Source organism: Geospiza fortis, unplaced genomic scaffold (assembly GCF_000277835.1).
Source record: "Geospiza fortis unplaced genomic scaffold, GeoFor_1.0 scaffold318, whole genome shotgun sequence".
In the NCBI taxonomy this organism is placed as follows: Eukaryota; Metazoa; Chordata; class Aves; order Passeriformes; family Thraupidae; genus Geospiza; species Geospiza fortis.
In genome coordinates, this window is record NW_005054371.1 from 903053 (window position 1) to 920452 (window position 17400).

At 39.3% G+C, this 17400-nt stretch overlaps 1 protein-coding gene across 2 annotated transcripts in view; it reads right to left on the reverse strand.

Moving 5' to 3' along the window:
• DOCK10 (dedicator of cytokinesis 10) overlaps positions 1–17400 on the reverse strand; it is a 117389-nt gene that overhangs the window by 58348 nt on the left and 41641 nt on the right. For both annotated transcript variants that reach the window (XM_031060039.1, XM_031060038.1), the window contains exons 4-9: positions 12461–12543; positions 8702–8774; positions 8256–8390; positions 7813–7947; positions 3222–3405; positions 1511–1596 (exon numbers count right to left, since the gene is read on the reverse strand). In XM_031060039.1, coding sequence (XP_030915899.1) covers positions 1511–1596; positions 3222–3405; positions 7813–7947; positions 8256–8390; positions 8702–8774; positions 12461–12543 — 696 coding nt within the window. The remainder of the gene's footprint in view (positions 1–1510; positions 1597–3221; positions 3406–7812; positions 7948–8255; positions 8391–8701; positions 8775–12460; positions 12544–17400) is intronic.

Here is a 17400-nt window from a genome sequence, read left to right on the forward strand (position 1 = left end):
CCTTCTAAAAGTTTATCCTTATGGCTAACTGCAAAAACCTTTTTCCTCGCTGGTTAAGCTCATTTATCCAATATGTAAAGTAAGTCCCACACATTCCCTTCCCCTTAAAGATCCATTGGGATATTTCAACTGCTCAATTCCTTCAGTCTTTCTTTGCACTTTTTCTCTAACTTAAAAAAAATAAAAATTAATCTCTGAAATATTAAAAGAGTGTTCATCTTTTCTGGTTGCCTAGTACTGAGTACAACCCTTAGCTGACATGGCACAGGATATTCTCTTGTTCAATGTTTCCTGTCTCCCACAACATCATGGTATTGCCAGTACACATTAAGTAACAAGCAGCAGCAGCCCAGCAGGACGAAGAGCTCTGTGTTCACTTCCTAACATGCCCTGCCCATGGCCTGAGCTGCAGAAGCAGCACTGAATGTGGCTCTGGTAGCCTGGTTTAGATAGAGAAGGGACCAGGATGTTCATCTGCATGGACTAGGGAAAGGCCACAGAACACTGCTGCAGCCAGGCCTGTAGAGCCAGGGTGGGGGAACAGGAATTATCCATATAAAGGGCAAAAAAAAGCATCAGAAAACAAGCTGACCATCTCCTATAGCCTTGCAGGCACCAGTGAGATATCTGCATCAACTAAACCATTAGAAAGACTCTACCCACAGACAAGATGATCAGACACTTCTGCTGCCCTTAATACATAAACTCAGATACATTTAATTTGGTTGGTTTTTTTTTTTTGGTTTTTCTTTTTTTGTGATTTGATTTTTTCTATTGCTTTTTCACATTCTAGGTGACCACATCACATATATGAATATGACCTACAGTAAAACTCTGTCCTCAATTGCACAGACAGCCTTCAGCTCAAATCTGTGCAACATCCTCAAACAGCATTTGGCTCTGTAGGCAGACAGCATCTACAGCAGCTCACTGGCAGAAGGCTACAAACAGATTGAACACTCGTTTAAGAGAAAGCAGTGAAGCATTTCCAATCTAGCTTTTCATTAAAAAGCTTCTTAGCACCATACAGAATTATCTCATCCACATGAAGCAGTTTATGAGCTCTAGAGGACAAAATGCCTCCCCTGGTAGCACATGCATCTTTCAATGAAGTTACAGAAGGCAATGAGCAGCTCAGAGCTCACTTCCCTGCCAGTCACACAGGAAATCTTGGCTCTCCAAGGGCCAGAATCTACTGAAATGCAGTTCAGATGAGCAAATATTTCACACATAACTGAAGAGACTGGACCCTTACTGATTTCACAGATCTAAATCAAAACACACTGTGGAGCACCTCCTCTTTGTATCTGGTGGAGATTTTCTCACTTAAACAAAAGGATGAGGTGCTCAGAAAGGATTATTCCTGTCACTTGTGTGTCTCTAACAATTGTAATAGACTGTACTATATTTTTCAACCTTTCAGAATATTAATGATCAGGTATTGGCAGGCATTTTTCACCTAGGAAGTTCTTTCCACTAGACTTGTAAAGAAAAGTGTAACATCCATTACTTTTGCGAAGTCTGGGTGCAAGGTGTTCTCTGAAGAATCTGCCTCTTCTTGAGAGCAATCATAATTCACTGGAACTTCTGCAGGGTCTTGAAGAGAAGAAAAAATAAACACAAAATGGTTTTATTATTCTTGCTATTACAATAGGGTTTAAAAGATAAAACCCCATATTTCCATGTCATTTTCTTTTTACTCCTTTCAGATCCATCATCTCTCCAAATGGAAGCGATGCTCTCTAAACCTCTGTCCTCCTCAACCTCCTCTCTCACTGCTGCTCACTCTATCTTAGTCTATATTTAAGCTTCCAAACAACAGGCCTGACTACTCAGTGAACCATCCCACACATTCACCCATGACAAATATTCACATCCATGACAAAGACACCTTTTCCTCTCAGTCCCTTCTGATGCAGCACCAAGGGTTTACATCAACCAAAAGATTTGGGATTCCCATAAAGGGAGCACTCAGTGAGGCAGACAGGACCTTCTCCTCTCTCTGGGAAAGGGAGGGATGCAGTCTGCACTCCATGAGCTGCAAACCTGTGGGTGCAGAGAACAGCACTGAACACAAGCCCTGGGCTTTACCAGCTCACCAGGGAGGGCTCTGTTCTCACGTGGTAATTCAACCCCATGTGAAAAAAGTCACTACAGTCACTTAGGGCTCTTCTTGCCAAGAAGACCTCATGGCTTTTGACAAATTAACTCTATAGCACATTCCTGTTGCTTGTTATCAGCTTTTTTATCAGTAGAGACTTCTGTTTTCTATTAGCCTGTGTTTTTGACCTCTTATGCACATATTTCTTCCTGTTTTATTAATATTCTTTATGGGTCACATTTTCAAAAGTACTCCTCTGATTCTGAAGTGCAAGTCTCTTGTGCCTCCAAGTTCTAAAAACATCTTTGTCTATATGAGTATCCTGTCCTTCCAAAATTAGAACTTACTATAACCATCAGGATAAAGAGTTCAATTAGCTCTGAACATCCCTAAGATTCAGATGCATGTAGATGCAAAGCTTTGACTCGGCCCAGAGCACATGCATTTTACATCTGTATTAAGGTTTCAAGTGTTTTCAGCCTTAGAATTTCAGCTGGAGTGCATCCAAACTGTATGTGGATTTATTATGTGGAGGAATGAGTTACTGCCACATGAAGACTGCAGTACAACAGAGCATCCAATTCTTTCTTCCACAGTGAGAGCATAATATGCAAGCTCAAAAAAGCAAGAAGCAAAAGTCAATAAGCTTTCAGAGAAAGAGCCATATACCACAGCTGTTTTTTTTTCTTTTAAATTATTAGCTCCAGATTTTTAAAGAAAGCATAATGTTGGAAAAAGAACTGATCAAACCACTCTCCAGCACAAAACCTTTTTAAACCTTCCGAGTTCCAGGACAGTAAAACACAAAGTACCAGCAAGATCACTGACAGAGAGGACTAAATTTAAAAAAGAGCTGCATATGCAAAGTGGAGCCACGTTGCTCCTGCTGACTTTGTGGGAACAGCTTTACCTCCCCTCCAGCCATTTGAAAATGATCTGAGGGGAGTTAGCTGAAATTGTTCAGGGATTGCCAAGACTGGTGCTGCCTCGTCAGGAATCAATAGGTACAGAATCCATTACAGACTCAGGCAGTTAAAATGATTAAATACTCATATGAAGGTTCCACTTTTTTCACTTGTTTAAAAAACCCCCGGCAATACAAGAGATTTTTCACTCTTACCAAGTTTCAGATCAGTGAGATCTGCACTCTTCCTCTCCTGAATGGTTCCCTCTGGATTTATTTGCAGGATTTTGTTGAGAGTAAAAATCCAGTCATCCATATCCTGCTCATTTTCAGCTGCCAGCACAAAGTATGTGAGGTCATTCATTTTCAGCTCAAAGGCATGTTTCCTAAGCCTGTTATTCTGTTGGAACAAAAGGAAAATAAAAATAAACACTAGGACTAATACAAAAAAGTACTGAAAAAGGCATCCATCTTATGCACTTGTATATGGCCACTCCTTAAAAATCACATTTAAGCAAACTTCGGTGGCTTTAAAGAAAATTCAAATAGTGTGATACTAACACAAATTTCTGTCCATTTGTGCATTTAAGAGCTTCTCTGGCCAGACGTATGTCCTATATTTACCCACAGAAATCGAAGATGGACAATAGTTCAGAAGGGAATAACTCCCATGTGGAACAATAAAAAACCTCTGGTCACAAAATGCAGCACCGCTACATGAGTTGGAGTGGTCTGGAGAGAACAGCTCTAAAAAAAAAGTTCTTACACTTGACCAGCCCATCAGACACCCAAAAAGATAAATCAAAGTATTGCTAAGTCATATAAATATTTGGGGGAGAGTGGGAATAGGACTTTCCAGAAGATTGCAACAGGACAAATTCCTGCACAGTAACTGTTACAACGGGTACTTCCCACAGCTATTTTTTTCTTAGACAGATTTTAAAAACAACTTAGGGGATTTCAACAATTTTTCACAAAAGGTAAAGGTGAGGCATAATGCTGATCAGTCTTTGCAATGCTATCGTTTTCAAGCACAAAATAAGAACAAATGCCCAGTATATGGGAATAGACTGAGTCCTGAGAGCTGTTCTTTGTCACCAGATTTTACCTGCAGGAGATGATAAGTCTATCAATTTCTGTCATAAGAATTTACAGGTACTTAGCTACTGAAACAGCTCAATAAAATCAAATAAAGTGATGGGATCTAACATAATGTGCTTAATTTCTCAAATTTAGCCAATTAGTGAGGCACATATCTCTTAGTCCTAAGGAAGCAGTTGCATCACTTTTCTCTCCTCCTTGCTTATATCTGAGAGAACAGTAATGCATTCCATCCTCTATTGTTACACTGAACTTTTAAAGCTGACTGATGATGGACATCAGTGCCACCATTGTGATTTCAATATTCCAGAAGACTGCCATCATTTTGTTGACAGATTTAACCTCGGAGTGATGCTGACAACTGAAAAAAAAAAATCATCCACCCCATAACTGGTCATTTCACTCCATTTTTTCTTCCTTAACAGTCTCAAATAACATCACAGGGGTCTCCTGTAGTTCTCCATACTGGAAGTATTTTTCTGCATGATTCTATATGAACAAGTTATTAAGAGGTTTCTAAGCCAGATGCTGAGATGATAATGATACTTTTATTTAAGAGGAACACAGGCAAAATCTGATACTGATTAGCAGAGGAGGATGAGAACCCAGGACACTGAGAAGCAAGTTCCATGAATATTTTTTTCCAGCAGCAGAGATGATTTAGAAGATTCCTACCCAATCTGTTGCTAATCACTTGCCCCAGTTCTTACTTTGCATGTCATGACCCAGATCAGGAATCACTTAAGACTGAACTACTTCTTCTGGAGCTACTTGGGTCAGTGGAGTCAGACAAATCTTGGCTTTTCAAACTGACTTGGGATAGTCTGTGTGCATATGAGTGCACGTGTGCAATTTTTCAGTTCTGCTACTGGAAATTCTCTTGATAGGAAATCATTTTCCTCTCAAGTACTTTGTAGAGGTGAATATTCTTTCAGGGTTATAAATTTCAATTCATCAAGTGCAGAGTAAGAACAAGCTTGGGTTTTGTAGCAATTGGTTCTTGGGTGTTCAGTATTTATCCTGATCCTGAAATTACTCCTCTCCTCCAACCATACATTCAAGTTAATGTAAAACAAGGAGTAAAACTTCACTAAAACCTGTTACATACATATAAAATAATAACATATACATAAATCATAGAAGGGCTTCACCAAGAGCTAGAAGTTAAACAAAACTATGCCAAGAATCTTAGGTAATGGACATTTAAAACTTTTAAAGCCAGATTACTTGTAAAGTAAACTATGTACACCAGTTTATGCACAATCTATAAAGAATACTCTGTTTCAATTTTACTTGAGATAAGACAAAAGCATTTAAAATTAATGGGTTTATTTCATATTTTATATCTTTCCCTTTATGACATGGCCAAGATCTTTAAATCAGGTACTGAAAGACTATCAGACATTATCTAGTACAGCAATATATTTTGCATGCTGAACCTTAAAAACATCAGGCAGGGCAGGAAAACTTCAATATCCACTTTTCCATCTGCACTTCAGACTTCTGGCAAGCAGATGAGATCTACAGCAAAGTTTTTGTTTCAAATCTAAGGTCAACTATTTTACCTTCCTGATCAGTTAAAAGGAAAAAAAAAACAACCCAAAAACAACAATGTACCATTTCTCAGTTTGCTCCTCTATAAAACTCCTTCCATATGGCATATGGACCTTAACTTCTAATCTTCAACAATTAATTTCAAGTTCAAAAAATTTCTTCCAGAAAGAAGTAATAGAAGATTCAAAAAAGAGACTATGAATGAGCTATAAATGAAACATCAGGCTAAGTCTAATGCCTGGAGGGTCATTCTTCCAAACTAACGGATTGTTTTGGAAGCATTTCATATTTTATCTGGAGATGATTTCTCTGGGATATTTACTACAATTTTGATATTCTATCTCAATCAAACAGGAGCTCAAAGTCATTCATAGAGACTTAAAACAATTTATAGTAGTATTAAAACTCATTAAATCACAATGTAGATATCCCATTTTTTCACTAAAAATTCAGTTTTACTCAACTCTTTCTCCACATTCTCTGGTCTCCCTGTTTATGGCAACTCTAAGCCAGGTTTTGCTTTTCTGCCCTATGATTCCAAGTCCATCACAGAATTGGCCAGCTGATGGTATTCACCCTAGTACACCCTTGGCTAAGATTCTAACTTCTTGCTAGTGAAGCTAGCTCAAATTTGTGAGTCCTATACTAAATGTCAATCCAAACCTATCACAGAAACTTGTATTTGGGGGCAGGCAAGAGGAGAACCCATGTTCAACCAGTGTGGGACAATCTGGAGGAGCACTGTAGGTTTAGAAAGCAGCTGTGAAAGGTTTAGGGGGAGGAGGATTTCAAAGGTTTCTTGAGGTTTTTTTTTGTCAGAAGTTAGTCGAAAAGGGCAGAAATCTTGCAACCGAGACATTTTCCTGGAGCATCATGAGAAACAGCACAGCAGAAAGGGCACCCTCTGGGGTAGCATTAAATATGTGCATAACACATTTAAGACCCTACAGGGCTGGACTCTGGCCGAGACCCAGCTTACAGAAAGCCCCTGCTGCAGGCAGGAGCAAGCAGCAATTTCTCACCAGGATTTCTCTCTAAGAATCTCCTCCATGGCTTCTGCTACACTTCCAGGCTGCCTGTGAGGGTCTCTCAAGCCAATGGACTGACACTGGCAAACATCATTGTCCTACATGCTTATCTCCAGCCTCTCCCACCCCTGTTTGGAAAAACAAACACCCTTCTGAACAGCACTGGGACAATGGCCACTGCCCACAGAGCTGGGGACTGCAAATACTTGTTCCCAGGTGAATCACTGGGAAATGATCACTTTTCTTGCTCCAATGGGTTTTAGAGGTAAAGGAGGGACATCACAACCAAAAAAACTTCTTGTTTATCAGGGGCCTTCCCTTGTGTCACCTGAAAGGTTTCTTTCAAAGCAATCCTCAAATCAGCCTGCCCAGCACTGTTACCAATCTTTACCGGTTTAAGTTGTAAAGTATGGATTAAATAAAAGGTATTTCTCCTTATTCACTGACGCATTGGGCTAGAGCAGTCAATAGTCACATACCATTCAAGGTAACATCTTGGTTTAGAATGAAACAAAAGAAAAAAAGAGAAATATATTATTAGAATGAGAGGAAGGGAAGAACAAGATGGGAGAAAAAAAAGCTAAGAACACAGTCTAAGGGTAACAATAGGAAAAAAAAAGATTGATTTGGACATTTCTACATAACAAACAATAAGGTTCTGTCCTACCTGATGCCATTAAGACTCTACCACCTCCCAACGCGATGACCTTCAAGGAGGCTCAGGATACAAGACTAATTTCACACTTGCCCAACAGGCAATGCTTTGTAACCTGAATCTCTTTATCCCACAATAACCAAGCATGCTCTTAGTAAGCATGAGGTAAAATCTGACATCTCAGAAAATAATTTCAGAGAAACCCCTCCCAAAAATTTCACAGTATTTTTTCCTCATGTTTACCATGGACAAAGAGTGTGTGCATGGTCTGCTACCGAAATTCAGCTGTGCTTTTTTGTAACTTGTCAGTCTGAGCATCCGCACCAAATTAAAGAGCAAAACCATTGGTGCTTTCATTTCCTGAAACTGCCAATGAAACCATTATTCTGCTAATGAACATGTTCTTCCACTTGCCTTTTTAAATGCATCCTACACCTAAAACACTACAATGAAACAAACTGGAACTTACCTGTACAACTCCCGTGCAAGAATCCAAAAAAATACATCCCTTTGGCTCCTTTGATATTTTTTCATCTTTATAAAAATTCATAATATAAGAGTTATCCGACAACTGGGTCAGCTGGAAGTAGCGCTTTTTGAATGACTGCAGGGATGGGAAAGAAAAAGCATGAAAATTGTTGTACTGCAAATTATTTTCATTGATACTTTATTCACAGGGTTTAAATAACAGGTAACTCCTCACTGCATTTCAATAACTATTCTGCAGACAAATGAATTATTACTTTATTATCATTTAAAGCAATGTAATGAAACCTGATATATAAACAATGTAATCAACCCTGAGATATAAACCTGAGATATAAACAGCTAAGTGACAATGGCAAAAAAGTGTGCCTCCATGGGGAAAAAAAATGCAAATGGAATAAAGAAAGAAGAATGTTCTTTCCTTACCCGAACAGTAATGCTATTGTTGACAGTGCTGTTGAAATTCCCTTTATAAAGCCATCCAGACTTGTAAACTCCTGCTGCTAATCCTCCTCCTCCTCCACCACCACCACCTTTAGAAGATGAGTGGGATGTTGTGTCCTATAGGGAAGACAAGGTTAAAATTGCACAGTCTTGTTTTCTGAATTCCAAGACAAAAAACTAATGTGTGAACATCTGCTTGATAACAACTAATCACTCTTTCACTCCTTTAAAATAAGACATTGTTAATAGCCCTCCCCTACATGGGATGATATGAGACAAAGCTGTTCCACTAATTTCAGAGCTATTTAAAGTATGAAATATTTTATAGGAGATAATGACCCTCCATTATCATTCTTTATTTGAAATTAAAGTAATAAATAACTTCTCCAGTAGAAAAAAACAACACATGCCAAAACCAGAATACATACTTCATCCTTGTCCAGATCTTCATGATCGATTTCAAAGGAATGTGATGGCAGTTTCTCTGGTCTACATTCACTTCTGGCAGGGGGAAAAGGTATTTATTTATTAAATTAATAATAACAAATCATGTACCTCCTATTTTCAGGGAGGTAACCATTTTGAGCCCCCATGGCAATGTCAGTACACCTTTTGCTGTGATCCTATTGTCTCCTTTAAAACCATAACATTTTTAAAATACCTTTTTTCTAAGCCACATGTATCTTTTTTCCCCCAAGACTCTGAAGCTGTAACACTTCTACACAAATGATAAAACACCAATTCTTGGTCTCTTTGCACGTCTTCGACCAGAACAGGCAACAAACCCAAGTAAATTTCCAAAGAGAGATCCCATTCAAGGCTGGCAAAGGAAGGAGACTGAGCTCTTCAACAGAATTCTTAACCAAGACCATTAGAACTTTCACCTTAAAGCTTCTATATCACTTTATGATTTTAAGATTTTTTTTCTATTCAATATGATGAGCACAACCTTCAAGCAATTTTTCACAATACACAGATGTCTTCTTGATGTGATGCCATTTAAGGTCTTTATACTGTATACTCAAACCCACAACTGAATATGAAAAAGCAAAGCACTTAAGCATTTGCTTAATTTTAAGCACATAAATAACTGTACTTAGGCCCTGAGTACTTCTCATACTGCAGAATTAAACAGTAACAGCCAAATACACGCAATAAAAATTCAAGTGTATTTTTAAATGGAAAAAAATAGATTTTTCAGTGCCCTGAAAAATTCCAGTACTGTTTTCAAATTCCTGAATCTTACAAACCTCATCCTGAAAACCTGCAGTTGTGATATGAAAACTAAAAAGTTTTCACGCTAAAATCTATTATTTATTAGGAAGACTGACTTTTCCAGAATAAAATAATAAAAAAAAGATAACTTTGACCTTTTTCATTTTTATTCATTCATACATAAATTACACATAATGAAAATCAGAGTAATGAGCAATACCTATCTCCTTTCATTTTCCCCATATCAAAACCAGTGTTCCCATGAAGTGCCCATACCATCACAAGGGCACAGAGAACATGAGTGTTTCATTCCCTCTTTGGTTTGTTCCAGTTTTGCAGTTTATTTACTGCAAAAAAACTGATCAATGTTTTGAATAAAAACCACAGTTACAATCTACTGGCATTTTTGAAATCTGTAAAGCTTTAATAGTCAGGATATTTGTGATGGAAAACCATTGCAGGTTTTCCAATGCAACCAAGGGCAGCTGTTAAAATTTCTTTTACAATAAAAGAGGTACCAGACCTGAAATATCTACCAAGTGTTCCAGGTTTCCTGCTAAACAGCAGCAAAAATTTTGCTAATGACTCTTTCTGTTCCCAGGCAGTCAGCACAGCACACACTAAGCAACCCCATATCTTTTCCCACCCGTCCACTTGCTCAAAAAGCAAGAACACCGGCACAAAGCATAAAACATGGTGTAAAAGAGGTAGTGAGAGCTCACAGAGAGGAATTTAAGGGGTTAGAAAGAGCTGAGAAAAACCTCCAAGGAGGAACACACACAGAGAAAAACCAAAGCAATTGCTAAATATTTTGATCCTGTCATGCACACGGCGCTGAGCTCTGTCCTGGTGCCACAGCAGGGCTGCAGTGGACATGCTGAGCACTCACTGCCTGCCCTCAGCAGCACACAGCAGCTGCTTCCAATCAGAAAGGGTCAACATTCAGAAAAAACAACTCTGACAAAAATCTGCTACACCATGCAGCCATTACTCGAGGTGTTGCACGAGTGTGTGACCCAGCACAGCCTCAAGCACACAAAGTCCTTCAGCACTGCTGAGTCCCAATATGCTTGTTTATGCATGGAAAATCCCACAGGGAAATAAAAGCACACCCTCAGTGAAGGGAACTACTTCAGCCACAGTTATAACTGGTACTGTAAATGATATTCCTTTCCCACAATGTAAAGCTAAACACTTAACACTCATCCAGTGCTCGCCAATACAATGACTTCCTATAAACGGATTGATACAAGAATATGTTCAGATTTCTGAAAGTATGACAGCAGGTTTCTTCAAATCAAACAAAAACCAATAAAAAGTGGTAAAAAGATCCAGAACTATCAACAGTGAGATACAGTACAATGATCAGGACATATCAAGTCTCTTTACTTTTCTTGAAAAGGTTTAGTCTAAAACACCAAACTTTGTAAGGTGCACGTGCAAATCCAGGTAGAAAAGGCTGGAGACAACATGAAATGAGGTGGATCTCAAATCAGATCTGTTAGAGGTATATTAAGCTCAAAAGCCATGGAGGTTTCCAGCAAACAAAATGCAGACAAGCCCTGCTATAACTTTGTGTCTAAAATATCAACAAGTGTGGCATCCAAACCTTCCCTAAGATACACAAGACAAAAGATCTCGTGTCAGTACAATCCTCAGTACAATGTATGTGCCAGGATGGGGGAAGGAGTAAGGTGTAAGACACCCTGGTACCCCTGGAGCATGAACCCATGAAAGCAAATCCCATTAAGCACCACACTAAAATATCCTTTTCAGAAGGGGATGTATGTAATCAGCTAAAATGTACTTTTGTGCATAGTAATGCACCCACATCTGCCCCATGCATATTTCATAGGAGTGAAGACATTTAAGGTTAAATGGAAAACTGCTGTGCTACAACCATTTTTCTTGAGCACTAAATGCATTAATTTTCTAAACCAATCAGCAGGCTGGGTATTTAAGAAAGGAGGTTTTTATAATCTCTGATTAGCAAAACTGCTGTTAATGGCTTTTTGTACTACCATGTACACTGTTCATAAAAATGCCAACCTACAAGAGCAAATGCAGGTCTAAAGGAAGGTTTACAGTGCAAAACCCTCTGAACACAGCACCTAACTGGGCCATAAGACTCAATTTTATGAGTTTTTTCAATTCTTGCAGCAATGAAGTTAGTACTAGGTTCCATCCAACCCAAGCTTGGAGCACTCATGCATTCCTGTCTTATGTGCAGGTAAAAACCTTTTTCATCCAGTCAATTTTAATGACATAAACTCCATGAAAGGAGGCAGTAAAACAGCTCATTTGGCACTTGGTGATTCTGGTAACTACTCTCTAAAACCCTCCTCAGGGGCAGGACACAAACTACCAGAAACAAGAGTATGGGTAGAAACTCATGCATGTAGCAATAAGCACCAGATTCTTTGTTTCTTTCCACTCAAGTCAAGAAACTTGTTCTTGCTCGTCCCAGCACTTTTCCAGTGATTTCAATGTTTGTGTGCCTCCAAGCACAGGAGAAATGCCCCTTGCCCTGACACTGGCACACCTCCACTGCCTTGTACCATCAGTGCACCCAGCTCTCCTGTACAATGCAGCCATAAAGCACTGAAATCCTACTCTCTGTTCCACAGGGAAACTAAAAGGAGAATGAATCCCAGTGAAAGGTGAGTGACATTTATGCATTATTAAGGAAAAGCCACCTCTCCTGTATCAACTGTGCTCTGAAAACGCAAATACACTTGTAAGGATTTGAATCAGCACTAATGGAGTTTGTTGATACCAGTGAATTCTGCAGAGTCTTGAACTTTTCTGAAGGACCTTTGCTTCCCCTTTTTAAAAATGCAAGGCACTGAAAATACGGTAAAACAAGCACAGCTTAAAAGACAAAGGAACGTGCAAATATGGACAAAGCTTAGCAAATAACACAAGCTTAATGGGGAAAAAAATAAAAAAAGGGAACTTATGTGAGTTCTTACTGCGGTAAGTGTCGAAAATCTTCTGAATAGGATTCATATTTGTAGTTCACAACATGCCAGTGGGAACTGTAGTATTTACAAGCCTAAAAAGAAGAAACACGAACAATACAATAGAATTACTACAAGGGTTTAGACTCAAGAAGGCTAGAGAACTGATAAAGTTCTGGGCAGCCCACATGCTAGAGAACATAGTCTTCTCTTTTAGAACTGGGTGCTCAGTTCTTAAAGGAAAGCCAGAGTCATATGTTTCCATATTTTGAAGCACAATTTCCCTTTAAAATCAAATGCACTGAATCACACAAGATGGAGTAGGGAGCTGATAGCAATTTAACATGCTTTACTGATTCTCATTTGCTTTCTATGAAGCATCATTAAATTATAGTTACTGCCTCAAAAGACATGATCTAGTTTAGGCCTGACTTCCTCCATGGACATTGATTACACATTTTCTATTTGCATCCTGTTTGATTACCTAAGCCATAGGTAAATACATTTGTAATCCACTGTAAATACATTTGCCTTACTTTTTTATTCTCCCTTGTTGCAGTACAAGTGCTCTACTTACTCTGCCCTTCAGGACTGATCTTGAACCTCTTAATAACATTCAGGAATATATTAATAGGATTATAATTTTTCACCAGTCTCATTTTCCCTTCTACACTGAATTTGCTCAGTCATGCCATCATGCAGTTTTCACTGCCTAAAAATTTTCTTGCAGGCTTCGCATTCACCTTTGAAAATTGTTCCTTGTATATCAATCTCACTAAAATAAGGAAGCCAAACCTGAACTATACAGAAAGGCTTGGCTGTGCTGTCAAATAGACCAGAATATCTGTGCAATTTATTTGATGCAGAACTTTTATCAATACAGTTAAACACAACATGACATTTTGAAAGGCAACAAGATGCATGAAATATGTACAGTTATTGCTAAGGGGCACATCTACAAGAAAAATGACACTATGTCAGAATTTCCAGTGATTCTTCACACAGAGTGTAAATTGCAAACTGATATTTGTACAGTATGCTGAAGATTTCACCACAGTATTGTATTATTTTCTCTCCACAATCTATCTGAAGATTTGCACCAGCCCACCTGAGATGGAAAGGAAGAAAGAGAGGGATCAAGCCTAGAACCCAACAGTAGAAGTTGCTGCCCAAGACCACAGGGAAAAGGAGGCATATCAGGAAGGAAAAGGGTTGGGATCTACAGTAGAGGAAGAAGCAGCAGGACTGAAAGGAATCTGAGGTGGGAACAGTAAAGACAATCTCACAGAAAGGTACGAGACTCCAGGAGTCAAACAGAATGGAATAATGGATCAATCAAAGCTGTCTAAATACCAAGAGCTGTGCAGGGAAAGTAGAAGGAAAAAGAATAAAAGGACAATTATAAATTAGTATAAAAAGGTTGCCTCAGCTGGGAGTATTCCCTCTCTTCATTCCCAGCTCCTTCTGAAGTGCCCATGGGGGTCACTGCTTGCACAGGGCTCTCTGCCTCAGAGGGACAGAGAGGGGGTTATCAGGCTGCTGGAGCAAACCTGAGATGGGCTGTCTAGATTACTCAGCACTGGCTTAACAGATCTCTTTTTCTAAATCTTGTGCAAAACAGGCAGAGTATGTAGCCATAAATTATTTTAGGAAGTAATCTTTTTTGTATTCAGAGTCTTCTGTGACAGCTCTATTTGGTTTAGAGTGTGGAAAAGGTGGCCAGGAAGTGGGTGCACATTTATAGGACTTCTGTCCCTGGAAGTTCAGCACAACCAAAGGCAGTAAACACATTCCATTGGATCCAGTATCTACCTTCTCATCTGACACAAGACCTCATCATTTTACAGGATGCAGAAAAAAGTGTGACCATTAGACAATACAATGCCATATTCTCCAAGAATGAAGATAATATTCCAGCATTACAACTAACTCTCTCTGCACTTGCCAGGGTCAGGTTCAAAGCTACCCCTGCAAACCACTCCAGCACCGATTGCACTTGGCCTCTGAATGTAGAGATAATTAAAACAAACCCCAAAAAACAAAACACTTCACACCCAACTTTCTGTTTTATGATTCTTCCTAAAACAACTTGGTCACTCTTGTATTTGTGTTAAGTGTGTGTGACAGTCAGCTAGGCTATAAGAATACTCTTACAAGAGAAAAATATTCTCTATTCTACATAAGCCAAGGAGAAGCTCACAGAGCATTGTGAGGGTGAGTCCAGAACCTCCAATTCACACATCACTCCTCTTCTCCTTGGCAAATGTAAACCAAGAGAACCTTCTACAGAAAGGATCACTTTTCCCCTGTGGTACTTTCATTACTAAGTATTTTATTTAACAGATGCATTTAAAGCCCACAGAGAGCTCTCAATGTCAGCTTTTATTGCAAACATTATAGGCTGGTGTGTTCAAAAAAGCAGTGGTGAATAACATATAAAGCAGGCCACAGTATTTTAGCTGGTAACTATAAAGGTTTATTGTGCTCCTCCAAGAAAAAGCTAATCAAAATAAAAATCAAAGGGGACAAAGCAGCACATTCAAGTATCACTCAATAAATTCACAAAAGGCAGGCCAACCCAGTGCAACAGCTACCACTGTTCTGAACTAGCTTCTGTGAGGAAACTAGAGCTAACTCAAATAGTAACTCCAAAAAAAAGATTTTCTCTTCAGAATATCCCAACTGAAAACTAAATTCTTCTGCTAACCATACTGACTTAGAATGATTTTTTAAATTGGAAATTATTACTGGAAATTAAGTTTTAGCAATGAGGAACAATACCTGCAAACCTGATTTGAGGAGCAAGTAAAACCTTTATAGAGGCATAGATTTCAAGAAGAGGCTGGAGCTGGATACTTCCTGGCAAAGAACAGAGGCACCAATGCAGGGGCTGTTGAGCTCAAGTGAACTGTGGGGGAGGAAAAATATAGACGGAGAAATGGAAGTTTTGGGATGTGGGAGGCTTGGCACACGTTTGCATGAACTTTCTGCTGCTCTGCTAACCAGGCAGGCAGCACAGCCCATTCCCAGGGGCCCTATCAAACTAAGGTCTTTTCTTTTTTTTTTTTTAAATTTTTCTTTTTTTTTTTTTTCTTCTTGTCCAGATGGCCTAGTTTTTCCTTGCAGAGACAGACAATCCTGCAGACTTTTTCCACGTGTAACTTCTTATCTCTGGTTCTGGTGATGACAGCATGATGGCTACCACTGTGAAAAGGACATTTAAGATTTACCCAGCAATGGAAAGGAACCTTTTGGAAGGGAAAAAAACCCCCAACCAGCCAATTCACAAAAAACCCCAAATAAACAAAAAGAAAAAATAAAAAAAGGGAGAAGTGAGGGAAACAAAAAGGAAACAACTTCCCTGCTTATATCCTCTCTGAGACAGAACTAGTATGTGGCCTTCAGAAATAGAGATGCACATACAACAGAAGTCATTAGTGGAACAAGAGGGCTCCTTGCAGAGGAGCTGCATGCACAGAGAAACTCTGTCCCCCAGCCGGGCAGAGTGGCTGTGTCTGAGGTGGAACAGGGCAGGGCAAGCCCATGCAGAAGCCTGGAACAGAAAGCCAGGACGTTCAGAGCTGGCTGTGGCCATGGTGCTGCAGAGGAAGCTGCAGAGGTGGCTCTGTGCTCTGCCATGACGTGCACAACCCTGCTCACAGAGCCTCCCCTCCCTCCTCTGACCTCAGCAGCAACACCAAAGGAAGGAAATGTGTGGGGATTTGGGAGGTGGAAGGAGCTGAGATCACCCGGGGTGGAAATCCAGCCCAGTGAGCATGGCAGCATCACCAGCAGCTGCTGCAACCTGGACCTTCATTCTGGGGCTCTCAAAAGTGTTCCCAAAATAACAGCTCACACATAAAGTCCAGTGACACAAGCAACTAACAAGCCAAAACATTGAAACGCACTACTGCTTTAAAGTATCAAACGTTTTAACAAGTATTTATCCTCTGTGCTATCAAAAGACTCACTATCCTTTAATAATCTATGTCTAGCCTTGACACTACAGTTCTTTCGTGCACTGAAAAACTTAGATTTTGAAGACTGGGAAAATTACACTGTGATTAATGACAACAAAACTTTCTGGGTGTCACTGTCAACAGAAGTGCCCATTTTATTCTTGGAAAGAGGTAAGAACAATGCAGATTGGCCTGGAAATCAAAAAGCCTCTGAAATCAACACTATGGGCACACCACCATTTTCAGGAGTTATACAGGAGGCTGTGGCTTTTTTACATTGTGATTAATAAAACCCATGTTTTGTAATTACTTACAGATCCTGTAAACCCAACCTGCAATACCTCAAATAAAAACTCCCTCAGATGAGTAGCAAGGGTTTTGTAAGCTTACTACAAGTGACAACCCCCTCTTGTGAATCTAGAAAACCTCAACAGGAAAGTTCAGAGACACCCACATGAACACTGTATTATCACAGACAAAAATAACTATATCCTTCACTGAATGAAATTGCAATTTTCCTACATTGTTATTTCATTTTGATTTGTTTTTCACATACAGGAAGATCCCTCCTTCTGCCTCTGTACGGCTCCCACCTTCTCGTCATTCATGGGGACAGCCCTTCTCTGCAAACATGTCTCCCAAAAAAGTCATCCACCTTTTTTTTTTGGAAGGATAACCTGACTTAAACTAATTTCTTAAAGGAGAGTTGACAACTAATATTTATTTACTTTCTGCATTTTATTTTTATATATACCTAGAATTTTATTCCTATAGATACACACACACAAACAGCATGTATTTGTGTGCCCACGCCTGCATTCTTCCTGAAAATACTGGCTTGATGCAAACCAATAAGGGATTAAATACATTACAATTAGGTAGTTTAAGTTCCTCAAACTAAATGTAACTTTGAATAGCAAAGCGCAGTATCTCCTTATATTTCCAAATGAAATGTGGGAAAATCCCAAGAATTCCCATTGGATCTACATATTC